At 54.2% G+C, this 21,456-nt stretch overlaps 1 protein-coding gene across 12 annotated transcripts in view; it reads left to right on the top strand.

Annotated features, from left to right (window-relative positions):
* Positions 1 to 21,456, top strand: part of Eph (Eph receptor tyrosine kinase) — a 108,242-nt gene that overhangs the window by 72,285 nt on the left and 14,501 nt on the right. For 3 of the 12 annotated variants that reach the window (XR_013000018.1, XM_076373642.1, XM_076373639.1), the window contains exons 4-13: positions 15,021 to 15,306; positions 15,409 to 15,945; positions 16,016 to 16,176; positions 16,262 to 16,529; positions 16,655 to 16,843; positions 16,927 to 17,038; positions 17,320 to 17,390; positions 18,034 to 18,051; positions 20,550 to 20,726; positions 20,817 to 21,286. Coding sequence is in view for 11 of the 12 variants with exons in the window: in XM_076373642.1 (XP_076229757.1) it covers positions 15,021 to 15,306; positions 15,409 to 15,945; positions 16,016 to 16,176; positions 16,262 to 16,529; positions 16,655 to 16,843; positions 16,927 to 17,038; positions 17,320 to 17,390; positions 18,034 to 18,051; positions 20,550 to 20,726; positions 20,817 to 21,286 (2,289 nt within the window). In the remaining variant the exon portion in view is untranslated. The remainder of the gene's footprint in view (positions 1 to 15,020; positions 15,307 to 15,408; positions 15,946 to 16,015; positions 16,177 to 16,261; positions 16,530 to 16,654; positions 16,844 to 16,926; positions 17,039 to 17,319; positions 17,391 to 18,033; positions 18,052 to 20,549; positions 20,727 to 20,816; positions 21,287 to 21,456) is intronic. The other 9 variants (XM_076373640.1, XM_076373646.1, XM_076373641.1 and 6 more) reach the window with 9 other exon arrangements.

The following is a 21,456-nucleotide window of genomic DNA, read 5'->3' as shown; positions in this document are numbered from 1 at the left end:
TCCAGAAAGCGCAGCCGGGTGCATTTACCGTCGACGTTTCTCCGCTCGCTTTTCGTTACAAAGTTCCCTTCGGCGGCGGAATATCAAACTGCTCGGCGCGCTCGCGCGCGACACGGGGCGGGGGCGGAAACCACGGCGAGACCCCTTTCGCCAGACCGAGCCATCCGCCTGCTCAAAAGTAATTTCCAGGAATTAAAATCATAAAAACGACAACCACCGCGAATACTAAAAATCCGTGTCTTCCCCCGTTCCAGCTGGAGTGAGGGTTAGGCAGTGGGTGGAAGGGGTGGGGACAAAGAAAAAGAGGACATCCCGACGAGTACAAAGCATACAAACGCCCCGGATGGGTCCACCTCGAGCCACCGCCAGCATAAATTCAACCTTCTGAACTTTCTCGTTCTACGTTTTCGTTTCCCGAGGCCCCTTTCTCGTCTGTCCCTACTCCCTTTTCATTTTCTCTCTTTTTCGTACACTTCGTCTATCCGCCTTTCACTGCCGCCTCTCTAGCCTTTTCTACTCTACGATCTTACGGATCCACGAACGGCGAATTAATAGGATCGCGGCCGGAACGAGTCCAACCGGAGGACTTTGATCAGATTCGAGCTCGCGCCGCTCGCAGATTAACCCTTCAACGGCTTAGCCTGCCGGAGATGCGGGCGAGGCGTAAAAGATACGGGAACGATTATCGTTTCGCGGACCAGTCGGTGGAACGACGACTGAGAAAAACGGGCGTCGGGTTCCGTCTGGTTGCCAGAGCCCATCGGGAACTCTCGTGGAGAGCAGTTGGCAAGGTCCTCCTAATTCCTTTATCGTATCGGCCGCACGCGCCGCGATCGTTCCTACTTCTCCTCCTCCTCCTCCTCCTCCTCCTCCTCCTCCTCCCGGAACGTTCATTCAATTTCCATACGACACCCCGATATTCCACTTCCGGCTGTTTCTCTCGCTGGTCTGGCTTCCTTCTCGCCGATCGCTTCGCAGCTGAATTCACCGGAGCTCCACGCGACCGGCGCTCTGCCTCTCGCATTTTATATTCTCCGGGCGGAACGATATACCCGAGGCTACGTTAAATCGCCGGGTGGATAGGTCGAATGCGTACGGAAAGTTAAACAACCGGTCGACCGGCGGCGTGTCTGATGTCTCGACGATACCACCGCGGGAACCACGAATCTCATGTACGTCACGGAATAGATCGGATCGAGATTTAATTTTGTACGGGAGCCACGGTGCTCCTTTTCGGTCGCGATATTCCTGGCACGAGGAGCATCGTTACGTTAACGTGAATACGTTCGCTGCCATAGGAAGAATGTTTGATTTGCTTGGATACAGTTAATAGTTGTTCTATAAAAAGTTCTGCAGTATAACCACCTGGGTAATAGTGCAAGAATTGCGATATTAAGTAATTAGCAATCATTTTTATTCATTTTCGCTATGCAAGAATAAGATCCTCGCGATATTTTTCCCGCGCATCGTTAACACACCGTTGACACATACTACGTCATCAGTGGTTCATAGTGGCGATGAACGTGATAACCGTGCACCTTCGAAGAATTCCGTACCGGTCGTCGACGGTCGTCCCAAAATCGTTCTCCGATTCCGGGAACGGATCCCATAGGAAGCTCGTCGAAACGATACGGAACGGAAGCGTCGACGGAGGACGCATTGTTCGCGAAGGTGAGGCGGAGCGACAAAGGAGACGGGAAACGGGCGAGGGAGTGGGACAGGGTGCCGGGAATTGGAAGAACGGGGAGCGAGCGGCAATAGCTTTGAAGGTGGCAGCCGGGCTGGCATCGGGGGTATCTAGGATGGCAAAGCCTCTCCTAATGCATCTGTACGTTTCCCATTACGATTCGGTGCGCGTGGGTTAAACTAACGAGACCAGGCGACTGGAAGGGAGAGGGTGAGAAGAGATCAGAACCAGAAGGGAAGGACAGCGCGGCGGTGAAAGACAGAGGCAGACTGCGCCCGCGTCTGGATTAAAGGAAGATGGAACACGGCAAGATAGAGAGAAAGGGAGAGTCGAATACGTGACGGGGTAAAATCTAGAGGGAAAGAGAGAGACGGGTGTGAGGACGCGGAGGGTGAGTTTCCATCTCGATTCGGCCCGGTTTCCATAGCGACTGGGACGTGACCACGTTGCCCATGGGGAAGACGAGCGAAAGAAAGATGAACGTAGACAAGGGGATCGAACGAACCGGAGACCAAGAGAACCGTCACGAGCGCAATACCGACGCACGCTTCTCTTTTTTACCAGGGCCTCCCTTTCTCACTCAGTTCGCCTCGATTTTCTCGATCCGAACAAGAAAAAGGGAAGCAAGGGTGGCGCTGGATAAATGGATACAACGGGTCGGGAAGAGAGTGGTTAAATCAACCGTAAGGTCACGTGGGAGCACGGAAGCGCACACAGACCCTTCGAAAAAGTTCCGACGTTCCAGGCGCGGAACGAGAAAAACTAGCGACTCGGGTAGCACGAAAGCCGGCTCGGAATTGAATTCGGAGGCTGGGTTGTTCGTTCGCCTCGCCTCGCCTAGCCGCCAGCTAGCGGGGATAATCAAATTTTCGTCGGACGGGAAAATGCGCAGCCCCGGAGAACGCGCCATCCATACTCGTTGAATATCGCGCACGTTTCTCTCCCGCGGAGGGCAGCCGCGGTGCCAATCTCTTTTGCGGCTGTCGATGATCGATAAACCGGTCTTGGGAAATTTCGAAGCGGCACGCCGCGAACACAAAAGAAACGATCCTCACGTGCGCCAGGACGATCGAGGACACTCGAACCCGTGTCCCGCGAGAGAGCGAGAGAGCGGATTGCCAATTTGTCGAAGGGTCGAGCCACCGTTCGCCGGCTGGATGGTTGGCTGGTTGGTTGGTTCGATTGGCACCGCGGTACGCTCAACCCCCTCAAAGGACCTCGCGCCACGGGAAAGGACCCCGCAAGCTATCGTAGCCGGTAAGTTTCGGCATCGATGATTCATCCCGTGGCCCATTGTTGCTCGAAAATAAGGAGCCGTTCCCCGAGTTTTCCCTCGGACCGGCTCTCGCATACCAAAGTGTTCGCGCCCACCCGAGAAGAGGATCCGAGAAGCGGACTGACAACCGTGGGGCGAAAGTCAATTTGGGAAACCTCGGCTCGTGTTCGTGCTCCTCCGACGAGCACACGGAGAAAACGAGGGTGCGCGTTGAACGGACACCAGGAACGCGATGAAGGACACCCGTGGAACAGAAAAAGGAACCACCCCTGCGATTTACGGAGCTGGGATCATCGGTATTCCGTTAGCAACGTCGCACCCTTTTGATCATCGAAGGGTTGACTCCGCGAAGGAAAACGAATTCTAGACGGGAACGGATGATTTCACCGATCGGCGCGATCTTTACGAGCGAACGGGGCCAGGAAGCTGGCGTTCAGATGACCGCGATAAAGAGATCCACTCGTAATTCGATCCCACTCGCCGAAAAGGGGCGCCCGTTCGTTATCGGCCGCGTCGCCGCGCGAACCGCCCATGCGGTCGCGTATAATATCCCCGCGATTTTATTGTGGACGATGGTATCGACACGCGGGACAGATACGGAGCGCGGTGGAAACGGTTAAAGCAGGCTGCCAGAAAATTTCCACGGCTACGTTAGAGCTGCCGATGAAATCGCGCGGAGACGGACGAGAAAAAAGGCGGCGCGGCTGGGCTCCGTGCGGTGGTTGTGCGCGTTTTTCCTTTTCCTCGTCTGGAATCGGTGCGCGAAACATTAACGACCCAGGATTACGGGGAGAAATTAATTCCACGATTCGGAGTAGAGCGGTGCACGGTAATAAATTGCTTTCTCTCGGGGGAGAGGCAAAGAGAGAGAACGAGAGGCGGATGGAATGATTTATCCACGCGTTCGGACGTGTATTCCCGTAGGTTCGCCGGGAGACAAACGCGTTGTTTCGAGTCCGAACAAAAGAGGAGGAGGAAGGAGTAAGATGAAGACGGAGACGAACGAAGAGGCGGGAGATAAAGAAGAAGCGGGAGCCGGCGGTTCGCTAAAAGAGCTCGAGAGTGCCCTCCGCAAACGATCGTCGTGTCTCCTGCGCTCTTCTCTGAAGCAGCTCCTTCTAATCCGCGAAGGGGTCATTTCCCAGAGAAAAATGTGGTGCTCGTTAAAATTATCTACGGGATACGGCACCGGGGAGAGAAGAGAGCCAGTCCGGGGTTAGAGAAATCGGGTGAAAAATAAAAAGTCGGGCTTGATAAGGCCGCCGGAGCCGGTGTACGGAACCGACGAGCGACGCCCGGGATGGAGAGAAAACGGTCGGTCGGGGGAGGGAGAGAAATGGGACGGAAGGAAGGGAAGCGAGGAAGCGAGAGGAAGAGAAGGAAGGGAGGTGCCGCGAACCGACAACCGAATTAACTTCTCTAGGTATTTCGACCTTTGCTCGTTTTGTCATTGTCCCCGCGGATAAGGATCTACCGTGCCCGCGCACACCCTACGTACATATATTTTTAGTCCTTTATAAGGCGGGGGAGGAGGATGGCACGCACGCTCCGAAGGAAACAGAGAGAGAGGGAGTGAGAAAGGGTGGAGGAGTCGGTCGGAGGGAGGCAGGGAGCACCGTGCCCTCCGAGTGGTTCTATAAAATATGAGGGACATTAATATTCCGAGCCTCCCGAGAGGAGGTGGCGGATGGAAAGTGGGTAGAGCGGAACCGGCAACGAGAGAGAATCCGCCGAGCTAGAGTGGAAACTACTGTCCACCTCGGTATTTCGAGGAAACGGTGGCCTGCTTTCGCCGTGCCGTAATTGCCCTCTTCTCCTCACCTACGTTTTCCTCCTGTTTCGTTGAGTCGCGCGGCTCGACGGAACGGAAATCGCGCGGAACCCGAAATTCCTGTCCCATTCGAGAACTCTGGCTCGCCGACCGTTTCCTCGGCTGGTACACGCGAAGAGAGAGACCAACCTTTAAGAGGATCGCCGCGATATCGGGAGCTAGCTTCGAAAGACACGCGCGCGAAAGAAACGGCGGCGGGCTGGAACGCGTAGCTTCGCTTACATTGTATCTCGCGGTGGTCCTCGATCGCGATTGGACGAGGCCCGAGCGAGATTGGATCTACGAGTATCGATCATGCATCGGCCGGGGTTCTCCTCCATTCGAGTACTAATGGAAAGACTGGTATTCATGTGAACGGCCTTCGGGGCTTCTGCAGGCCGTTGCCTGCGCCTCCGTTCCCTCCTCTTTCTCCCTCTTCCTCGCTTCTTCTTTCTTTCTCCCTCCTTCTCCCTACTTCGTTCTTTTCTTCTTCATTCTTCCTCTCTCTTTCTCTCCTCTTCTTCTTTTTCTTCTTTACCGTTCCTCTTTGTCCTCCGTTCCCGCGACCGATTTCTCTTTCTCTTACCCACGGGTCCCGGTGCGTATATATATCTGTCATCCCGACCGCGTCGTTAGAACGGACCCGTGTTTATTGACACTAGTCGTCGAGTGGCGGGCTCCTCGAGGTTCGCGTCTCGACGCGCGCGCGATCCGCTGTATGCGTTTCCAACCTGAAATATCTGCGGTGCGTCGCGAGGATTTCCGAAATACCGCGGTACCGGTCGGACGGAGTGGATTAGGGACGGAGACGGAGGGTCGCAGAGGGATAACGACGAACGTGGGACTGCGAAGGTGACAAGAGGTTTCGCGTGGGGCGAGGAGATAGATCCTCTGCGAGAGGGATTCGGATTTCGGGGAGATATCCTTGCGCAAAGTTTCGCGCGGCCCACTGGACGAGAGAGAGTACTCGTTGCTTTTCACCCTCGAGAGACTCGCCGGGATATTTCGTGGTCAAGGGGCCATAAACAGGGCCACTATGCGACCAGAAAGAAAAACACCGGATGAGAGAGGGATCGGGAACGCCGGTTGCCAGCCATTCCCGCGGCGGAGTCGAAAAAAGTTCGAGCCTTTTGTTTCGCGGAACTTTTATTTCTTCGGCCGGAACGATTCCAGCCACGGTCAGCGGGCCTCGGCCGCACGGCTCCCTTCCTCTCGCTCCTCCGCCCTACCTGCTCCCGAAGATGATAAATTCCCGAATTAATCTGCTCGAAAAGTTGCCCAGAAACTTTCGCGTCCACGCGAAACGACGGAAATTGCGGCTCCTCCGGGAAACTGGCGCGAGAGTATAACGCTGGCCGAGAGGAATCCATAACATAAAGTAGAGACCGGAAGCCATGGGGAGGCACAGAACCTCCTCTAATTCGCAGAGTGCCCCGGTCAATTAAGATCCTCCCCCCGGATCTTCGCTCCGCGCGTCGCTGAATTATCGGCCGCCCCGAAATTTCCTCGATCGTTATCGAGCTTTACCGTCCCGCTTAAAAAGTTAATACGTTTATCGATTATCGAGGGGGGCTTGGCGAGGGCAGCGGGGGCGAGTGGCGGCTGCCGTAACCCGAGGACCCCGTGGTCGTTCCGCGTCTTGACGGAAAGTATTTAATTTTACAACGTTCCCGGAGCAATCTTTCTCGATTCTTTTATAGAGCCGTGGAACAAGTCCCCTTCTGTTCGTGAGGGCACAGTAGAGAACGCATCCATGGAGAGAGGAAAAAAAAAGAGAAGGAGCGGCACGAGAGCGGAGAACCCCTTTCTCGTTTCCCGCCCGTGATCGCGCTATCTCCAAAGAGCTTATCTACGCAGCGATCGGACAGGGGTGCCGAGACGACATTATTTTTTTCTCCTCTGCCTCGCCGGTGGACGGTGTGTGCCCTCTTCCGTTTCCTACGGACTCGAGGTAGCTGCTCGAGTCCTCGTGAAATTCCTAATTAAGATTCGGGAGCCGAAACCCGGAGAGAGCGAAGAGGAGACCCTCTTCTGGCTCGTCCCACCTCCCCTTGCCGCCTCTCCTACCGATTCCAGGGCTGTCTTTCTAGGTGAGAGGCCGCGTAGCCGGCTACCATTGTAACCGAGCAACGTACCTCATCGTTACCCACATTGTTCCCATTGTTGGATTATCATAAACGCGGTTTCATCGCGACGATAAAGGTTCTGGCGTCGCGACACGCGGTTTCGGCTGACTCGATTCAAGATCATCGTTGCCGTCCCCCGGGAAAAGCGAACTCAGAAACTCAATTTCTTCGGAGCAAAGAGAAGGGCTGCTTCTAGTCTCGCTGTCTCCGGCGAAGACCTCCTCCCCGAGTTCCTCGGTTTTTCTTTTCTCCCCTCCGACCGGTCGCCGCGACCTTCTTCTCCCCTTTTCTCCCTTTCCCTCGGTTATATCCAGTCGACGCGATATCTTTCCAAGTCGAGACGGCATTGTTCGCTCGGGCTAAGCCTCTGGAAAAATATTGAAGCGGGGACGGAGGCTGGCCGTTGGTGTTCTCCCCGTTACCCGGGAAATTGTATTTTTAATTTAATAATCTCTACGGGCCGGTCTGTAGCGCACTCGGAGATAGATAGACGATACGGATCCGTAAGCTGATTCGTCGGGAGGCGTCGCGTTTCTGGAGCGAAACGGCGCCCGTTTCCGCGGCTGATATTTCGCCGAATCGAAAGGCAATCCCGGCGAAGTAACTCGGGGCGTCAAAGGTCGCGATGTGCCGGGTAGGATAGAGAGAAAGGGGACGGGAGCGAACAATGGTCGTAGGAAAGCCGTTTGCCGGCAGGTGAAGATCGTTTTGCCCGCGTACCATCTGGACGGCCATTATACGGCTCGTGTACCGCGCCGAGGACTCGATTATTATCCAAATATCGCGTCTAGCGGGGCGACCGCGTGCAGGAGACGCCGCGCCGTTAACCAGTTCAAATAGTTAACGAGGTTCGATCGAGGGTTCCGGCTCGCTGCGTGCAACCTGCCGTGCAACCTCGTCGCAGAAATTGCTCGGCTCGTCCACAGCCGGCCTCTCCCCCTCACCCTTTCCCTTTGACCCCTCTCTTGGTCCGTCGCAATATTTTCACCGGTTTATTGGGATCCACGGATGGACTCGCGAATTTTAATTAACGCAGCCCCGGGACTCGTTGCCCTTTGCCTCTCCTTTCGCTGCCCGAACGGTCTAGCCCGTCGTTCCCGACCGCCTATCTAAATTCCTCGAACGTTCCCAAAAGATTCGAAGGCTGACGAGAGGAGCGCGTACGGGGTCTCTCCCGGCGTCGTCTAACTTTAGCGAATCGCCGAAATGCCTGACCCGACACGCGATGGCGGGTCCCACGGGGAACCGAAGGGGGAGAATCTTTTCGCACTCACCTACCTTCCCGTTCGAATTCGGATTCCCCCGGCACCAACTGCAGCGTATTCCATCGGACAGTTCGGCTCTCTGAATTTCACGGGACGCGCGCGGACGCGAAGTTCGCCCTGGATATCGATGCCTCGCGAGAGAGAGTGCATTGGAGGGCGTCAGATGCCTCGTCCGCGCGCGCGTTCCCTGTCACGACGAGTAATTGACTATATAATGGATTCCTGCGACTGCGATACGTCAAACTGACAGGTCCAGGGGCGTGCGTCGAGGGTCCCGGGCCGAGCAAGTCCTTCCGATATTAAAGCCGACCCCCTTCGGCGATCTAACCCTGCGCCCCGGCTAATTCCCGGCGATTTTATAAACCCCGCGTTTTCCGCCTCCGCCCCCGTCCAGACTAAGAGGAACGAGGAGAGGCGTACCAGACGCGATTTTTCTCCCTTTCGAATTAGCATAAGATCGGTTCCGGTGCGGCCGGGCATATCCAATCCATCCCTCCCAATTGGCATCGGCGAGGGGTGCGGCGCCGGAGAGCAGGAAGAGAAAAATTACATCGAGTATGCAGGACGATCACCGACGGTGGACGAACGCGACTCGCAATTTCACCCCACGGCGCGGGTTCGATCGGTGCCCGGTTGCACGGAGCCTATAACCGACGTGCCGGCCCGTCTGCTCCACGATCATTGCCCGGCTACGCCCCTTACGCGCCGACACTCGCCGCCCGACTCGAAATAGCACCGGGATATCGCTCGGTGTATCTTTGGACCAGACTCCATTCACACTCCCGAACTCCACGCAACTCTCGTGAGCCGCGCGCTGGATCTTCCCCGAGTCTCGTTCTTCTTGCTGCCCGGTCGAGAGCTCCTTTTATTGGCTCAGCCTGTCTGTCTGACTGTCTGTCTGTCTGTCTGACTGTCTGTCTGTCTGTCTGTCTGTCTGACTGTCTGTCTGTCTGTCTGTCTGTCTGTCTTGCCGTTGCCTCCTCGTTTCCGACGTCGGAGTAAATTGCGTTCCCGGGGTCGGGCCCGTGTGTTTTCGAGAATCGACAGACTCACGCGAAAAGGAACGCGAACGCGAGACGGGGCTAGGAATTCGAGGATTCCGCCGTGGCTGGCTTGCTGGCTGGTACCGTTTCAGACTTCCGGTTGCGGGTCGCGGTACGTGGTTGGTCTCGAGCCTCGCGTTTCGACCGCGAGCCAAGCGTCGTCGAGGAGCACCTTCGCAGCGGCGCTGCGATGGAAACTAGGAAAGTCGTACATCGATTAGAGCGCCGATGGAATGTCTTTATTCGGAGCGTTTGCAACGAAGCTGTCAGAGTATAATTTGATAGGGTCGCAAAATTACTTATAGTAGGCCGCAGGTCGGTCATGCCTGGCTAAAGGGCTGGCAGGGAGGTTGAAATAGAAAAAAGACGGCCACGCGCCACGGTCTAGTGTGGTCGAGTTTTCAGCCCCACGTGGCTCGCCGGTGCAGCCCTCCTCGTTACGGTGTGACGTGCCGTCTCGTCAGGGGCGACGGTCATTGGCGCGTTCAGCCCTTCAGACACGCGGCACTGTCGACGCGCTGCGCCGAGCCGACTCGAAATATTACGTCGCCGCTTAGGCTCGTCACGGATGAATGAACATCGATGGTCGCGACTCGCAGACACTCCGTTTCGACGGACAACCGGTAAATTCGTGACGTATCGTCGTCGGGAGAGATTGGATAGGCACGTGCGTTTGTTCCTTATTCCACTACGAGTCGCGCAGTAAACGAAAACACGGCTGTTTGCCAATGAATTCGCCGTCGCTGGGTTCCGCGCGATTATCGGGTATTTTTCTAGCGCCGGGCGGTCGTAATCGAATCTTCGACGCAGACCTAGACCGTCGGAAGTCGATCTCCAGATCATAAATCTGACTGCCGGGAATTGGATCGCGGCGCGGCGTTTCGATCCTGTGAAAGGGAACGATTTGTTGTATCTCCGACGCGCGATCCCCCGACGAATAATCCCGAAATAAATTCTCCGTCGATCTCGCGCTGGTCCCTCCCTACTCGCTTCGTCGCGACGTTTCCTTCGTTTCCACGTAACCCTCCCTCGGCGCGGAGAAAAATCTCGGTTAACGCCCGAGACCCGTGGAAATGCTCCTTAAATGGCACTTCGGAGCGACTTTCCCCGTCCGGGCGTCGATGTATCGGCTCGGGGGGTGCCAAATAAACCGGCTACGCCGAGTTTGCGATTGGCGCCCTCCGTAACCACCCCTATATCGTCCGAGGGGTGGCTCGGACACACATATGCGCACTTGTTCTCGCCCCCTGCCAATATCGGGTCGGAACCTCTACGGCTTTCTTCCGAGCGAAACGATTTCGTCGCGCCCGTCCCTCTGTTCTTCCCGTCGGCGTCTAATATTTCGGAGGTAATCCGGCGGATACGCGTGCGAGCCGCGCGGTCAGGCTCGGTAGGAGTTTATCGAGCGGATCGGCTCCGTCCCGATCACGGGAGCGAAAGACGTCGCGCGTTGAACATTCCGGTTCGCTCGGAAGGAATATCCCTCGTTACGATTACCGATTAACGATCGACCGATGAGCAGCGTTCGAGGTCATGAGCACCGGATGCGAGAGATAAGAAAGCTGAATTACGCGATTCAACGATCGTCCCGGGTAAACACGGCCGGCCGTATAACGATCATCGCGCGGAGAGTAATATCGACTGCAAAGTGGCTTCTCGGAGTCCGTCGACTCGGCCGCAAAAAAAGCATTTCGCCGAGTCGAACGAGCCGCTGCCGCTGCCGCCGCCGCCGCCGCCGAGCCGTTCCGCGCCGCTCGATCGAATCCTCTCTCCCGGCCCTCGCCACGGTCGCGCAACTTGCCCCCGGAGTTAATTTAACTTTCGCGATTCCGCCAATCGCGTACCCGCGCGAGCTAGTTGCCCGAGGTGGCTGCCGTGAAACGGACGGCGGAACGTGATGCGCGTACCTCGAGGAACGAGGCGAGGCGAGGCGGTGGTACGCGTTCTGCTCCCCGTTGCACAGCTAACCCCAAGGCCGAGCCGAGGGGTGGTCGGGAGCACGAGAGCTCAATATATATTAAGATCCGCGAACCCTCCGCTAGACTGAAAGTTCGTCTACCCCGCGCAACCCCCTAAGTCTTCCCACGAGTGAACGTTCCTCCACCCTCATAGACCGAGGCTACACCATCGGAATTGCGATTATGGTGGCAATATTACGGCCACGAAAGCGGAGAGAAAGAGAGGGGGGGACGGAGAGAGAGGGAGAGAGATGAAAGAGGGAAGGAGATACCAGGAGAAAGACCATTTCACCGAGACTATATAGCAGAGAATTGAGGAAGGGAAAAAGAGAGAGAAAGAAAGCCGTTGTAGCCTTCTCTCTCGCATCTTTCCTTCGGCCATCCTCTACCGTTGACTCGCGAAACGAGCGCGACGTCTCTCGCTCCCTCCGACCGCCGCGAAGCTTATTGGCTTTATTTCGAAACCAGCAGTTCATATCTATTTACTGGCGCGGTTGATCCGCGAGGAAATAGAAAACGGCTATCCGCTCGACCCAGCCGAGACTCGTCTAGCCAGGCTTGCGGCCTGGGATGCTCGTGTTCCCGACAAATCGATAGCTTAATGCCTGGTTCGTGTAACGCGTTACAGTTTATTGCCGCGGACTGAATTTCATCGTTTTCCGGGAACAAGACCGCGGAATCCATCGCGGATGTCGGATAACCGGCGCACGGCGGAACGTCGCTTTTTTCTATACGTCGAGGATTCTTTTGTCCGGGTCAACGTTCCTCCGGGTATTCTTCGGGATCTGCCGTTTTTTCCCTTTCTTCCAGCGTTTTCCTTTTTTTTTTATTTCTCCCTCGCTTCGCGTGCTCGTACCGCTGCCACAGCCGCGGCTGCCGCCGCGGATTTGCCGATGAATATATCGCGGGGCAGACCGCGAGTCAATCCGAGCCGATTGAAAAATCGTGAAGACCGGCGCGGCGCGGCGACGAGGGCGCGCGTTCGTGCTCGACATAATTTCCGAGCGAATTAATAATCGACGATCGACGCGGAAGAACGATATTTTTCCCGCAGTTTTGTCGAGGACGGCGAGGGTCGAGGGCCGCCGTGGGACGTGGGGAGGATATCGCGCGGCCATTACACGCGAAGCAATTAAACGCGACGCCGAGCGGAAATATTTTTTCCCCTCCCCGTACAGAGAGCCGCCCTATGTTCCAGCCGAATTCGCGACGCGCTTTTGCCTCTCGATTTACTACTTCCATCGCGATCATGCCCGGCTACGTACGTTCTATTATCTCGGCCGATTTCGAATACAGGGAATTCCTCGATCCTCGAATCGACGCCGCTAATGGATTCGCGCCGCGTTGCGGCGGGTCGAGTCGTGCGGGTTCGCGTCGCGTTTCGTCGCGTCCCGTCTCGTTCCCAGGCCAGCCTGTCCCCGTCCCCGTCGATCCGATCGATCGCGACTAATTGGGAAACAGCGCACCCTGAAGTCCGGCGAATTTGCCGTTTCACGCGATAAAAAGCGAAATTGCCTTGCACTCCCGCTAATCTCGCATGCGGCACGCTAACGAACCCGAGGCGCGAAACACGTTAACCGGTGTAATTAATTTCATTTCAAATCTCCGGCGGCCGTGGAAAGCGCGAGGGAAACTCGACCCGTTGATACTTTGGCTGGCCCGGTTCGAAAGAAAGAAACACGTCCGCTTTTCACCCCCGCGAAATTCGTTGGAACGCCGTGCGCCGCGGAACATTTGCTAACGAACCCGGCCCCGGCTGCCTCGGGATCGATTCCTATGGCCGTATTCCAGGATCCCGTCTGTCTCTCCCTTTTCTTCCCTGCTATTTTCTCCTTTTTCTCTTTATTTCTCGCCACTAATAAGAAATTTCACGGGAGGGTCGCGCCGCTGGGAAATCCGGCTCGCCGAAAAATTGACGCGGCACATTAAAAGAGGACGTCTCGGCGGGATCCAATTAAATTCCGCGGCGTTAACGACGCGCGTACTCTGTCTTTTTTCGCTTCGCGGCAGCTCCGGAGGCTCTCGTGGAAGAATGACGTAAAAGCGCGGCGAAGAGGCGACAGGAGATCAGAGGTGGGAAAGAGACGGAGAGAAACAACGCGAGCGAACGAGCGGGAACGGGATGCTCGGCGGGGCAGGGAGCTGCGGAGACACCGAGGGAAAGAGAAATGGGCGGGGGTGGAATTTACCGTCCTAACGCAATTTCCCAGGCGATAAAGCTCCGGCGGAGGCGTCGAAATAACATCTCCAGGACTTTTCTTCGTTCCTCTAATAGTCTTTGCACGCTACGATATTACCGCGCGGCTTCCGTCTCCCGCGATTCCACGACGGAAACGGATAACTCGAGTCGCTCCGTCGCAGCTCCGCGTCGCGCCGTGCCGTGCTCGTAGCCCCGTTCCGTCGATAATTGCGATCGACTTGCAATAACCGAAGCGAGGTAATTAACGTCGCGCGATTTGCCTCGATTTTTCCGCGATCGTCCGACGTCGAACAACCTGCAGCCCTCACCCCGCCCAACGAGACGAACTTCTCGTCGTTCTCTTTTTTTTTCTGCCCCGCCGGGCCGCCTCGTCATCTTTTCCCCCGTAATAATCTCTTTGTGCTACCGAGTAACCGTACGGTTGAATTTATTGCGGCCTCCCTGCCGGAAACACGTCCGCAAGAAAATCTTCTGGGTAAAGAAGCCTGCTCTTCTCGATCTACCCGGTTTTTGCGCGTTCTTACCTACGTAGGGGCCCGTCCTCCGCGGGTATCGAAAGAGAAAGAGAATAGAGACGAAGGGACGGGAACGGAGTCTGTCGACGAGGACGAGGACGAGGATGACGACGAGGACGACGACGGGTCCTTCTTGCACGGTCGGAACTTTTTGCGGTCTCTCTCGGGACGAGCCCGAGAGAGCCCGAGCCGGAGCCCGAGCCGAGGGGGGCAATAAAACTAATGGTAACGCGCGCCGGTAATTCCTTGCGGTCTGTTTGTCGCAAGTCGACGACCTGGCCTCTCCGCCTCGTCATTTGCCGAGGGAGGATACCGCGTCCAACGTCGACGGACAAGTGGTTCCTCGGATCGGACACGGACCACGGACGCGCGGCCCCTCCGTTCCTCTCTCTCTCTCTCTTTCTCTCTCTCTCTCTCTCTCTCTCTCTCTCTCTCTCTCTCTCTCTCTCTCTCTCTCTCTCTCTCTCTCTCTCTCTCTCTCTCTCTCTTTTTCTCTCTTCATCCTCGACGCATATACAGCTCGGACGTCCCGGTCTAGCGATCGAACTGATAGAGATCGAAAATCGTAGTCTCTATCCGTTGTCCACCCCTTCTCGCTCGAACAAATCCTTCTAGTCGCCTGACTCCCCGACGGAATTCCTTGGAACTTCGAAATCCGGAGACGGTAATCCGTCTTCGTTGTTTCTGTAAATATCATCAAAAGGGCCAGGGTAGCTGAAATCAATAGGAAGACCTTGAAGCGTGGAGCGGAAGAACTAGTCGGAGAAAGAGGAGGAGGAGGAGGAGGTGGAGGAGACGGAGGAGGATGAGGAGCTAGAGGGAGAGAGCAACTCGCGACGAGGGGTTCGAGAAAAGCTGATTTCGTAGATGCTGACGCGGTGGAATCTCGCGTAATCCGAACGCAAACAGCGAACGCCGGTTCTCCGAGGGTCGCGGCCGGGGATCCCCTGAGTCGCGGGGTCCTCGCGTTATTTAAACTCCGTTTATCTTATCGCGGTTGATTCGGCGCGCGCGTAGGATAAATCCGGGGGCTGACGGGCGAGAAAATGTCCCGCGCCCCGCGACCTCGCGCTCTTTAGACGAGTGGCTATCGAGCATCACGAAATTAAGATCGTCCCGTGTGTTCTGGCTTGATTGCAGTGGGTGGAAGAGTCGTTCACGAACTTCGACAGGGGCATCAATTGGCGGAGCTACGTTGTCTGCGACGTCGCGCACAACAACGTGAACAATTGGCTGTGGACGCCGTTCATCGAGAGGGGTCCGGCGAACCGCATGTACGTAGAAATCAAATTCACGATCCGTGACTGCTCGCTGTTCCCGGGAACCGCGCGCAGCTGCAAGGAAACTTTCAGTCTGCTCTACTACGAGTTCGACGCCGCCACCAAGGAGCCGCCGCCATGGAAGACCGACAGTTACAAGTTGATCGGTAAGCCCCGGCAAACTTTATCCCCGCTTTCCCGCTGGGAAAAACTTTCTCCTCGGGAGTGAAAGAAGCCAAAGAAGACAAAACGTTCCCCTTGATTCGCAGGACGCATCGCCGCTGGCGAGGGGAGGTTCAACACGAACACCGAAGTCGTGATAAACACGGAGGTGAAGTCGGTCCCGGTGACGAAGAAGGGCGTGTACTTCGCGTTCCGCGATCAGGGCGCTTGTATCTCGATTCTAGCGATCAAGGTCTATTATATCAGCTGCCCGGAGATTTCGGTGAACTTCGCGCACTTCCCGGCGACGCCGACTGGCCAGGAGGTCGCGCTGATCGAGCAGACGAACGGCACCTGCGTGGACAACGCTATGGTCGTCGAGCAGCCCACTTTCCTCTGCAAGGGAGACGGAAAATGGTACCTGCCGACCGGCGCCTGCCACTGCAAGCCCGGCTACCACGCGGACGTCGAGAAACAGGAATGCACGAAATGCCCGATCGGTAAATTCAAGTACGAGGCGGGATCGCACAGCTGCGAACTCTGCCCAACGCACAGCAAGTCCTCCGATTACGGATTCACGGAATGCCGATGCGATCCCGGCTACTACAGAGCGGAGAAGGACCCCAAGAATATGCCCTGTACACGTGAGTGGATGATCCTCTTCTGCTGCCGGCATCGTCAGGGACCGTACCGTTTAATCGTTTGCCTTTGCAGAACCACCGTCGGCGCCGCAGAATTTGACGGTGAATTTCGTCGACCAATCCACCGTCATCCTCTCGTGGAACGCGCCTCACCAGCTCGGTGGTAGGACGGATACTACCTACAGGGTGGTTTGCGATGCCTGTAGCATGGGTGTCAAGTACATTCCCAGCACCGTAAGTTTCATTCTCGATACGGTATCTTTGTCTTTGCTATTGTATATCGATGACGATCGGACAATTCTGGTTTCCGCTGGATAAGCAGGAGGTCTTCAACGACACGAAGATCACGATAACGGGCCTAAACGCGGTGACGACCTATCGGTTCCAAGTGTTCGCCGAGAACGGTGCGTCGGCGTTGGCAGGGAAATCTGAGTACGTGGACATCACCGTGACTACTGAGGCTAGCGTGCCTAGCTTAGTCAGCAACGTGCGCATCACCAGCGTTAAGAGTTCCGAGTTGAGCATCAGCTGGGACGCTCCGATAACCGAGATCGGTGGGGACAGCGATCTGGTAGAGCGATACGAAGGTGAGATGCGATTGGTTATCGAGTTGCTGAAAGATTCAGCGAAAGGAGCGATTCGAAAATAACGTGGAGTATTTAGAACTTCGATATGGGAATGATCTTGTAATGTTTTTCGATATTTGTTCCAGTGAGGTGTTATCCACGTTACGACGACGCTACCAACGCCACCGTCATCCAAACCTCGGACCTTTCCGCGACGTTCAAAGGCCTAAAACCATCCACGGACTACGCGATCCAGGTTCGAGCGAAGACGACGCGTGGCTGGGGCGAATATACTCCGGTGGTGTACAAGAAAACGCCGCACGCGATGGGTCTAGGTAATTGTCTTGGCTATTTCCGCGACGTGTAAGTGGGATCTTTGAACGCGATTCTCGAACGCGAACGTTCGTTTTCGTTTTAGATTACGTCGGTGAGGACGACAACATGCAAGTGAGGATCATAGCCGGCGCTATCGTGGCAGTGGTCGTTCTGCTAGTGATCATTATCATCATGACCGTTCTGATATTGAGAAGGTATGCAATCGGCCACCCTCGAGCGGCTGATATTTCGTTTCTTATTACGCGTTGATAGAAAGAAAGTATCTGAAAGCTTTGGTATAAATTGGATGTGCAAAGAGGCATGTCTTATCATTTTTTGGCACTGGTGTTTAATTAGTCGATATCACGAAGAAAAGACACAACTAAAGACTCTGTCTGTCTGTTCGAAGTCCCAAGTGGCAAATTTCTATCAGCGCGTAATAGATACACCGCGTGTGGTTGGATTCGATTGATGCGATGTTATGATTTCGATGCAGCAGGGCCTCGGACGAGTGCAACAAGAAACAGCCGAGCGACTGCGACACCTTGGAGTACAGAAACGGCGAAGGTACGTTTGTCCGATGCCGTCAGGCAGGATACACTCTCTTTCCTTCATAAATTTATTATCGCTACTACCCCCTGTCACTTTCATAGTTGTTTCACTACGCCCTCGTGTCTTGTGACTAATATTGTTGGACCACCAAACCCCGTTAGACCCAGCAAGTATCGACCCCAGCCCGTAACACCCCCTCACTACTCATGTGTATACAATACCCCGGTAAATGTCTTGTCGCCGACCACCCACCGCTAGTTAGAGGTTTTCTCTCTTTTAATGAAAGAAAGATTGCTGAAATGTGGTTCGTTCGAAAACTAACAGAAACAAAAAAAAAAGAAAAAAGAAAAAATAAAGAAAAAAGGAACCAAAAAAAAGCGAGAAAAAGAAAACGACGTTGTCGGAGTCCGATACACGACACGACACGCACACACGTCCAGGAACCGAACTAAAAAAAAAAGCAAATGAGAGACGAGATCGCTTTACCAGCAAAATTCACTCACCGATCCGGTCTGCTGTCGAACTGTCATTATTCTAACCGAATTCTTTCGATTCTTTCTTTTCATGTGCGATTCCCCTAATCTATCGAACCTGCCTCCATGAACAAATCCATGAAAAAACCCAATGAAACAATGTACACAATCGCCTGCTACTACAGGACTAGTTGTGACCTACAGTAAGTCTTCTCCAACACCTCAAGTTTTATTTTCTAGGAACTCGGTTTTGCGTAGTTACTTCTTGCACCCCCTTTGTACATGCATCTTTGTCGGATATCTCGCGTACCGGATTCTGAAAGCACGGGCACGCACAGCTTTTTTTCGCTTCCGCTCTCTCGCTTACCCATCATCCATCGTCGAACAGAATGCGCGTTTCCCTTTGGTCTCGACGAGCAGAATGCAACCCTAACTGCGGCGGGAGTGAGGAGGAGAGAATGGGAAAAAGATAGAGAGAGAGAGGGAGAGAGAGAGAGAGAGAGAGAGAGAGAGAGAGAGAGAGAGAGAGAGAGAGAGAGAGAGAGAGAAAGAGAAAGAGAGAGAGAGAGGAAGAGTGAGAGAGAGATAGTGAGAGGAACAGAGAAAGGGACATAGGGAGAGAGAGAGAGAAAGAGAAAGAGAGATAGAGCCGTGCGTGCTCGCGTTTCGCGTGCTTGCCTACGTTGCGACGCGTATACTCTGTGTCTTTACCATTCTGCATGCTTACTGTTGTTAGTGTGTTGTCACTTGCCGCTGCACTCGTTTTCACTTTACTCGTGTGTTCTTCTGTCGTTCTTTGTTCCCCTCCCCCCTTGTTTTTTGCGTTTTATTCACGTATACATCTGTTTTTCTTTTCTTTCGTGTGCGTTTGTTGTTTTTCTCGTGTTTGCGTTTCGTTGTTTCGCGCGCGTACACACAGTGAAACGCGCACGTACTCGCGCGAGCGACGCGCGAACAATCGTCGCGGGAGACGGGGGCGAAAGCTGCGCGAAACCATCGAGGAGGGAACGAAAATCGAACGGCAGTTCGTTCCATCGGGCTCGAATGGTTGCCACGCTTCGTCCCTACGCACTCTTTCGTTGTCCGTTTCTCGCCTGGCCACGTTCACGCGTTCATTCTCAGCTCCATCATCGAACACCCACACCGCTTCTTTTTGTTTGCTGTTTTTGTCAATTAGTGTGTTGGTTGTTGTGTTGTTCACAGTGCACTGCAAAATGGACAGTTCACCGATTGTGACAACCCACACCAACAACAAGAGCAAGTCCTCGCGTAAGTCCTCACTCAGTCCCAGTTAAAAAAAAAAACAAAAATCAAACGAGAAAAGACACGCCTCGAGTACCGACGCGCGACGGTTCGGGGAAAGCGCGCGAACGATCGTTCCTCGATCGGTCGAACACCGACACCCGCGTACACGACACGTTGCCGCACGAAAATCCTCCACTTTTCTCTCTGTTCTCTTTTGTTCTTACTTTTACACCCGCTGGTAAGCCACCATTCGATTTTCTTTCTGCCTCTTTCTCTCTCTTTCTCTCTCTATCTCTCTCTCTCTCTCTCTCTCTCTCTCTCTCAGTCTCTCTCAATCTCTCTTTTAACCATTTTGAATATGTTACACGTAGACGAAGAAGCACGATAGAAAAAAAGCATGCTCGTCTCCTTCTCTCTTATTCTGTTTGTCGTACTGCATCGTGTCTGCTGTTTCTCTCTTTTTTCTCTCTATCCCTTTCTCTCTCTCTCTCTCTCTCTCTCTCGTTCTCTTTTTTTCAGCCGGACGGCCGATCTCTCGAACCGGACGATCGGCGTTCCGTAAAACGTTCCGAGCGTTGACACGCGGGAAATGTTGGATGTTCCGGTGGAACTTGAATTAATCGGTCTCGTGCGGAGAGAGCGTAGCGTAGGCTAGCTAGCTAGCTAGCTAGCTCGCTCGCTCGCGCCAGCGCACGTTCAGTTCAGTTGGGTCGCAGATCCATGTCGCGGACACGTGAATTAACGGGCCGACGAAGATAATTCGATTCGACCGGAGCATCCTCTGTACTCGGTACGCCGCGGCTAACGTCATTCAATCCGATGCATCGTTGATTGAGATCGTTTGGCGTATTAGGCATGCGAGAATTGCTGCTCTGGCATGAGAATTGGTTATGCGCGACCTTTTTAGTTTACCTGTTTTTTCTTTTTTTTTAAATTTATATATATAGCGTTCATTTGACGATTTACAAACATAGCGCAGCTAGAGAAGATCGTTTGACAAATGCATTCGATCTCTCGTTGTTGCGTCTTTTTATATTTATATATTATTTATATTTATATACATTATATAAATATAAACATCTATAGATATATATATATATATAAAGCGTCACTAAGACGGAGCACATTGTAAGATTTGCCCGTCGACGCGCGTTAGAAACAAACCTTTAGTCGGGATTCAACGACGAGACTTAGTCAGCTCTAGAAAAACAGATCTTCACTTGCGTTCTAGCTTTTCTGATTGTATGACATTGTCTATTAGAGTTTCCGTTGAGTTTCTTGAGCGCAATGAGTCTCGTTTACAAGAGGAAGGGTGTGTGAGTGTTTTCACGGGATGATACGGTTTTATTCTCAGGCACGGAGCGAGTGTTGCCCTGTAACGCTCCGATATTCCGTCAAAATTTAACACACCGGCCCTCGTGTTAATATAATGAACTCTGTTTTGGTGACGTTGCAGTGACCACGCCGCTGTTCACACCTGCAGTGGGGGTCGCCGCCGCAGGTGCTGGAGGCGCCGGTGGTGCGGGCGCGAGGAGTTACGTCGATCCTCACACCTACGAGGATCCGAATCAAGCCGTCAGAGAATTCGCTCGCGAGATCGACGCGGGATACATCACGATAGAAGCCATCATAGGTACGCTTCGATCCTTTTCTTGTCAACCAAATTAGAAAACCATCTTGCCAACACCTTTTACCAACCCTCCTCGTCGTCTTCTCTTCACAGGTGGCGGTGAATTCGGCGACGTTTGCCGAGGAAAACTGAAACTGCCGCCAGACGGTCGAACGGAGATCGACGTAGCCATCAAAACCCTGAAGCCCGGCTCCGCGGACAAGGCTCGCAACGATTTCCTGACCGAGGCGTCGATCATGGGCCAGTTCGAGCATCCGAACGTGATATTCCTGCAAGGCGTCGTGACCAAGAGCAACCCGGTGATGATCATCACGGAGTTCATGGAGAACGGCAGCCTGGACACCTTCCTGCGCGCCAACGACGGCAAGTTCCAGGTGCTGCAGCTGGTCGGCATGCTGCGCGGCATCGCGAGCGGCATGCAGTATCTCGCGGAGATGAACTACGTTCATCGCGACCTGGCGGCGAGGAACGTCCTCGTGAACGCAGCCCTCGTTTGCAAGATCGCGGACTTTGGACTGAGCAGGGAGATCGAGAGCGCCACGGAAGGAGCGTATACGACTAGGGTGAGTAGCAACGACTCGAGAGGGACGCTTTATGTGCACCTTTGGGTTCTCTCTTCGTTTTGACTTTCGTTTGACTCTTGGAAGACGATGTTTCGTAAGAAGTTGGATGGCAAGTTTAAAGTACCGGTTTAATAGTTTAACAACAATTTTAAAAAGTATTGTTAGATCTA

This window comes from Nomia melanderi, chromosome 14, assembly GCF_051020985.1.
Source record: "Nomia melanderi isolate GNS246 chromosome 14, iyNomMela1, whole genome shotgun sequence".
NCBI lineage: Eukaryota > Metazoa > Arthropoda > Insecta > Hymenoptera > Halictidae > Nomia > Nomia melanderi.
This window is presented reverse-complemented; position numbering and strand designations above follow the sequence as displayed.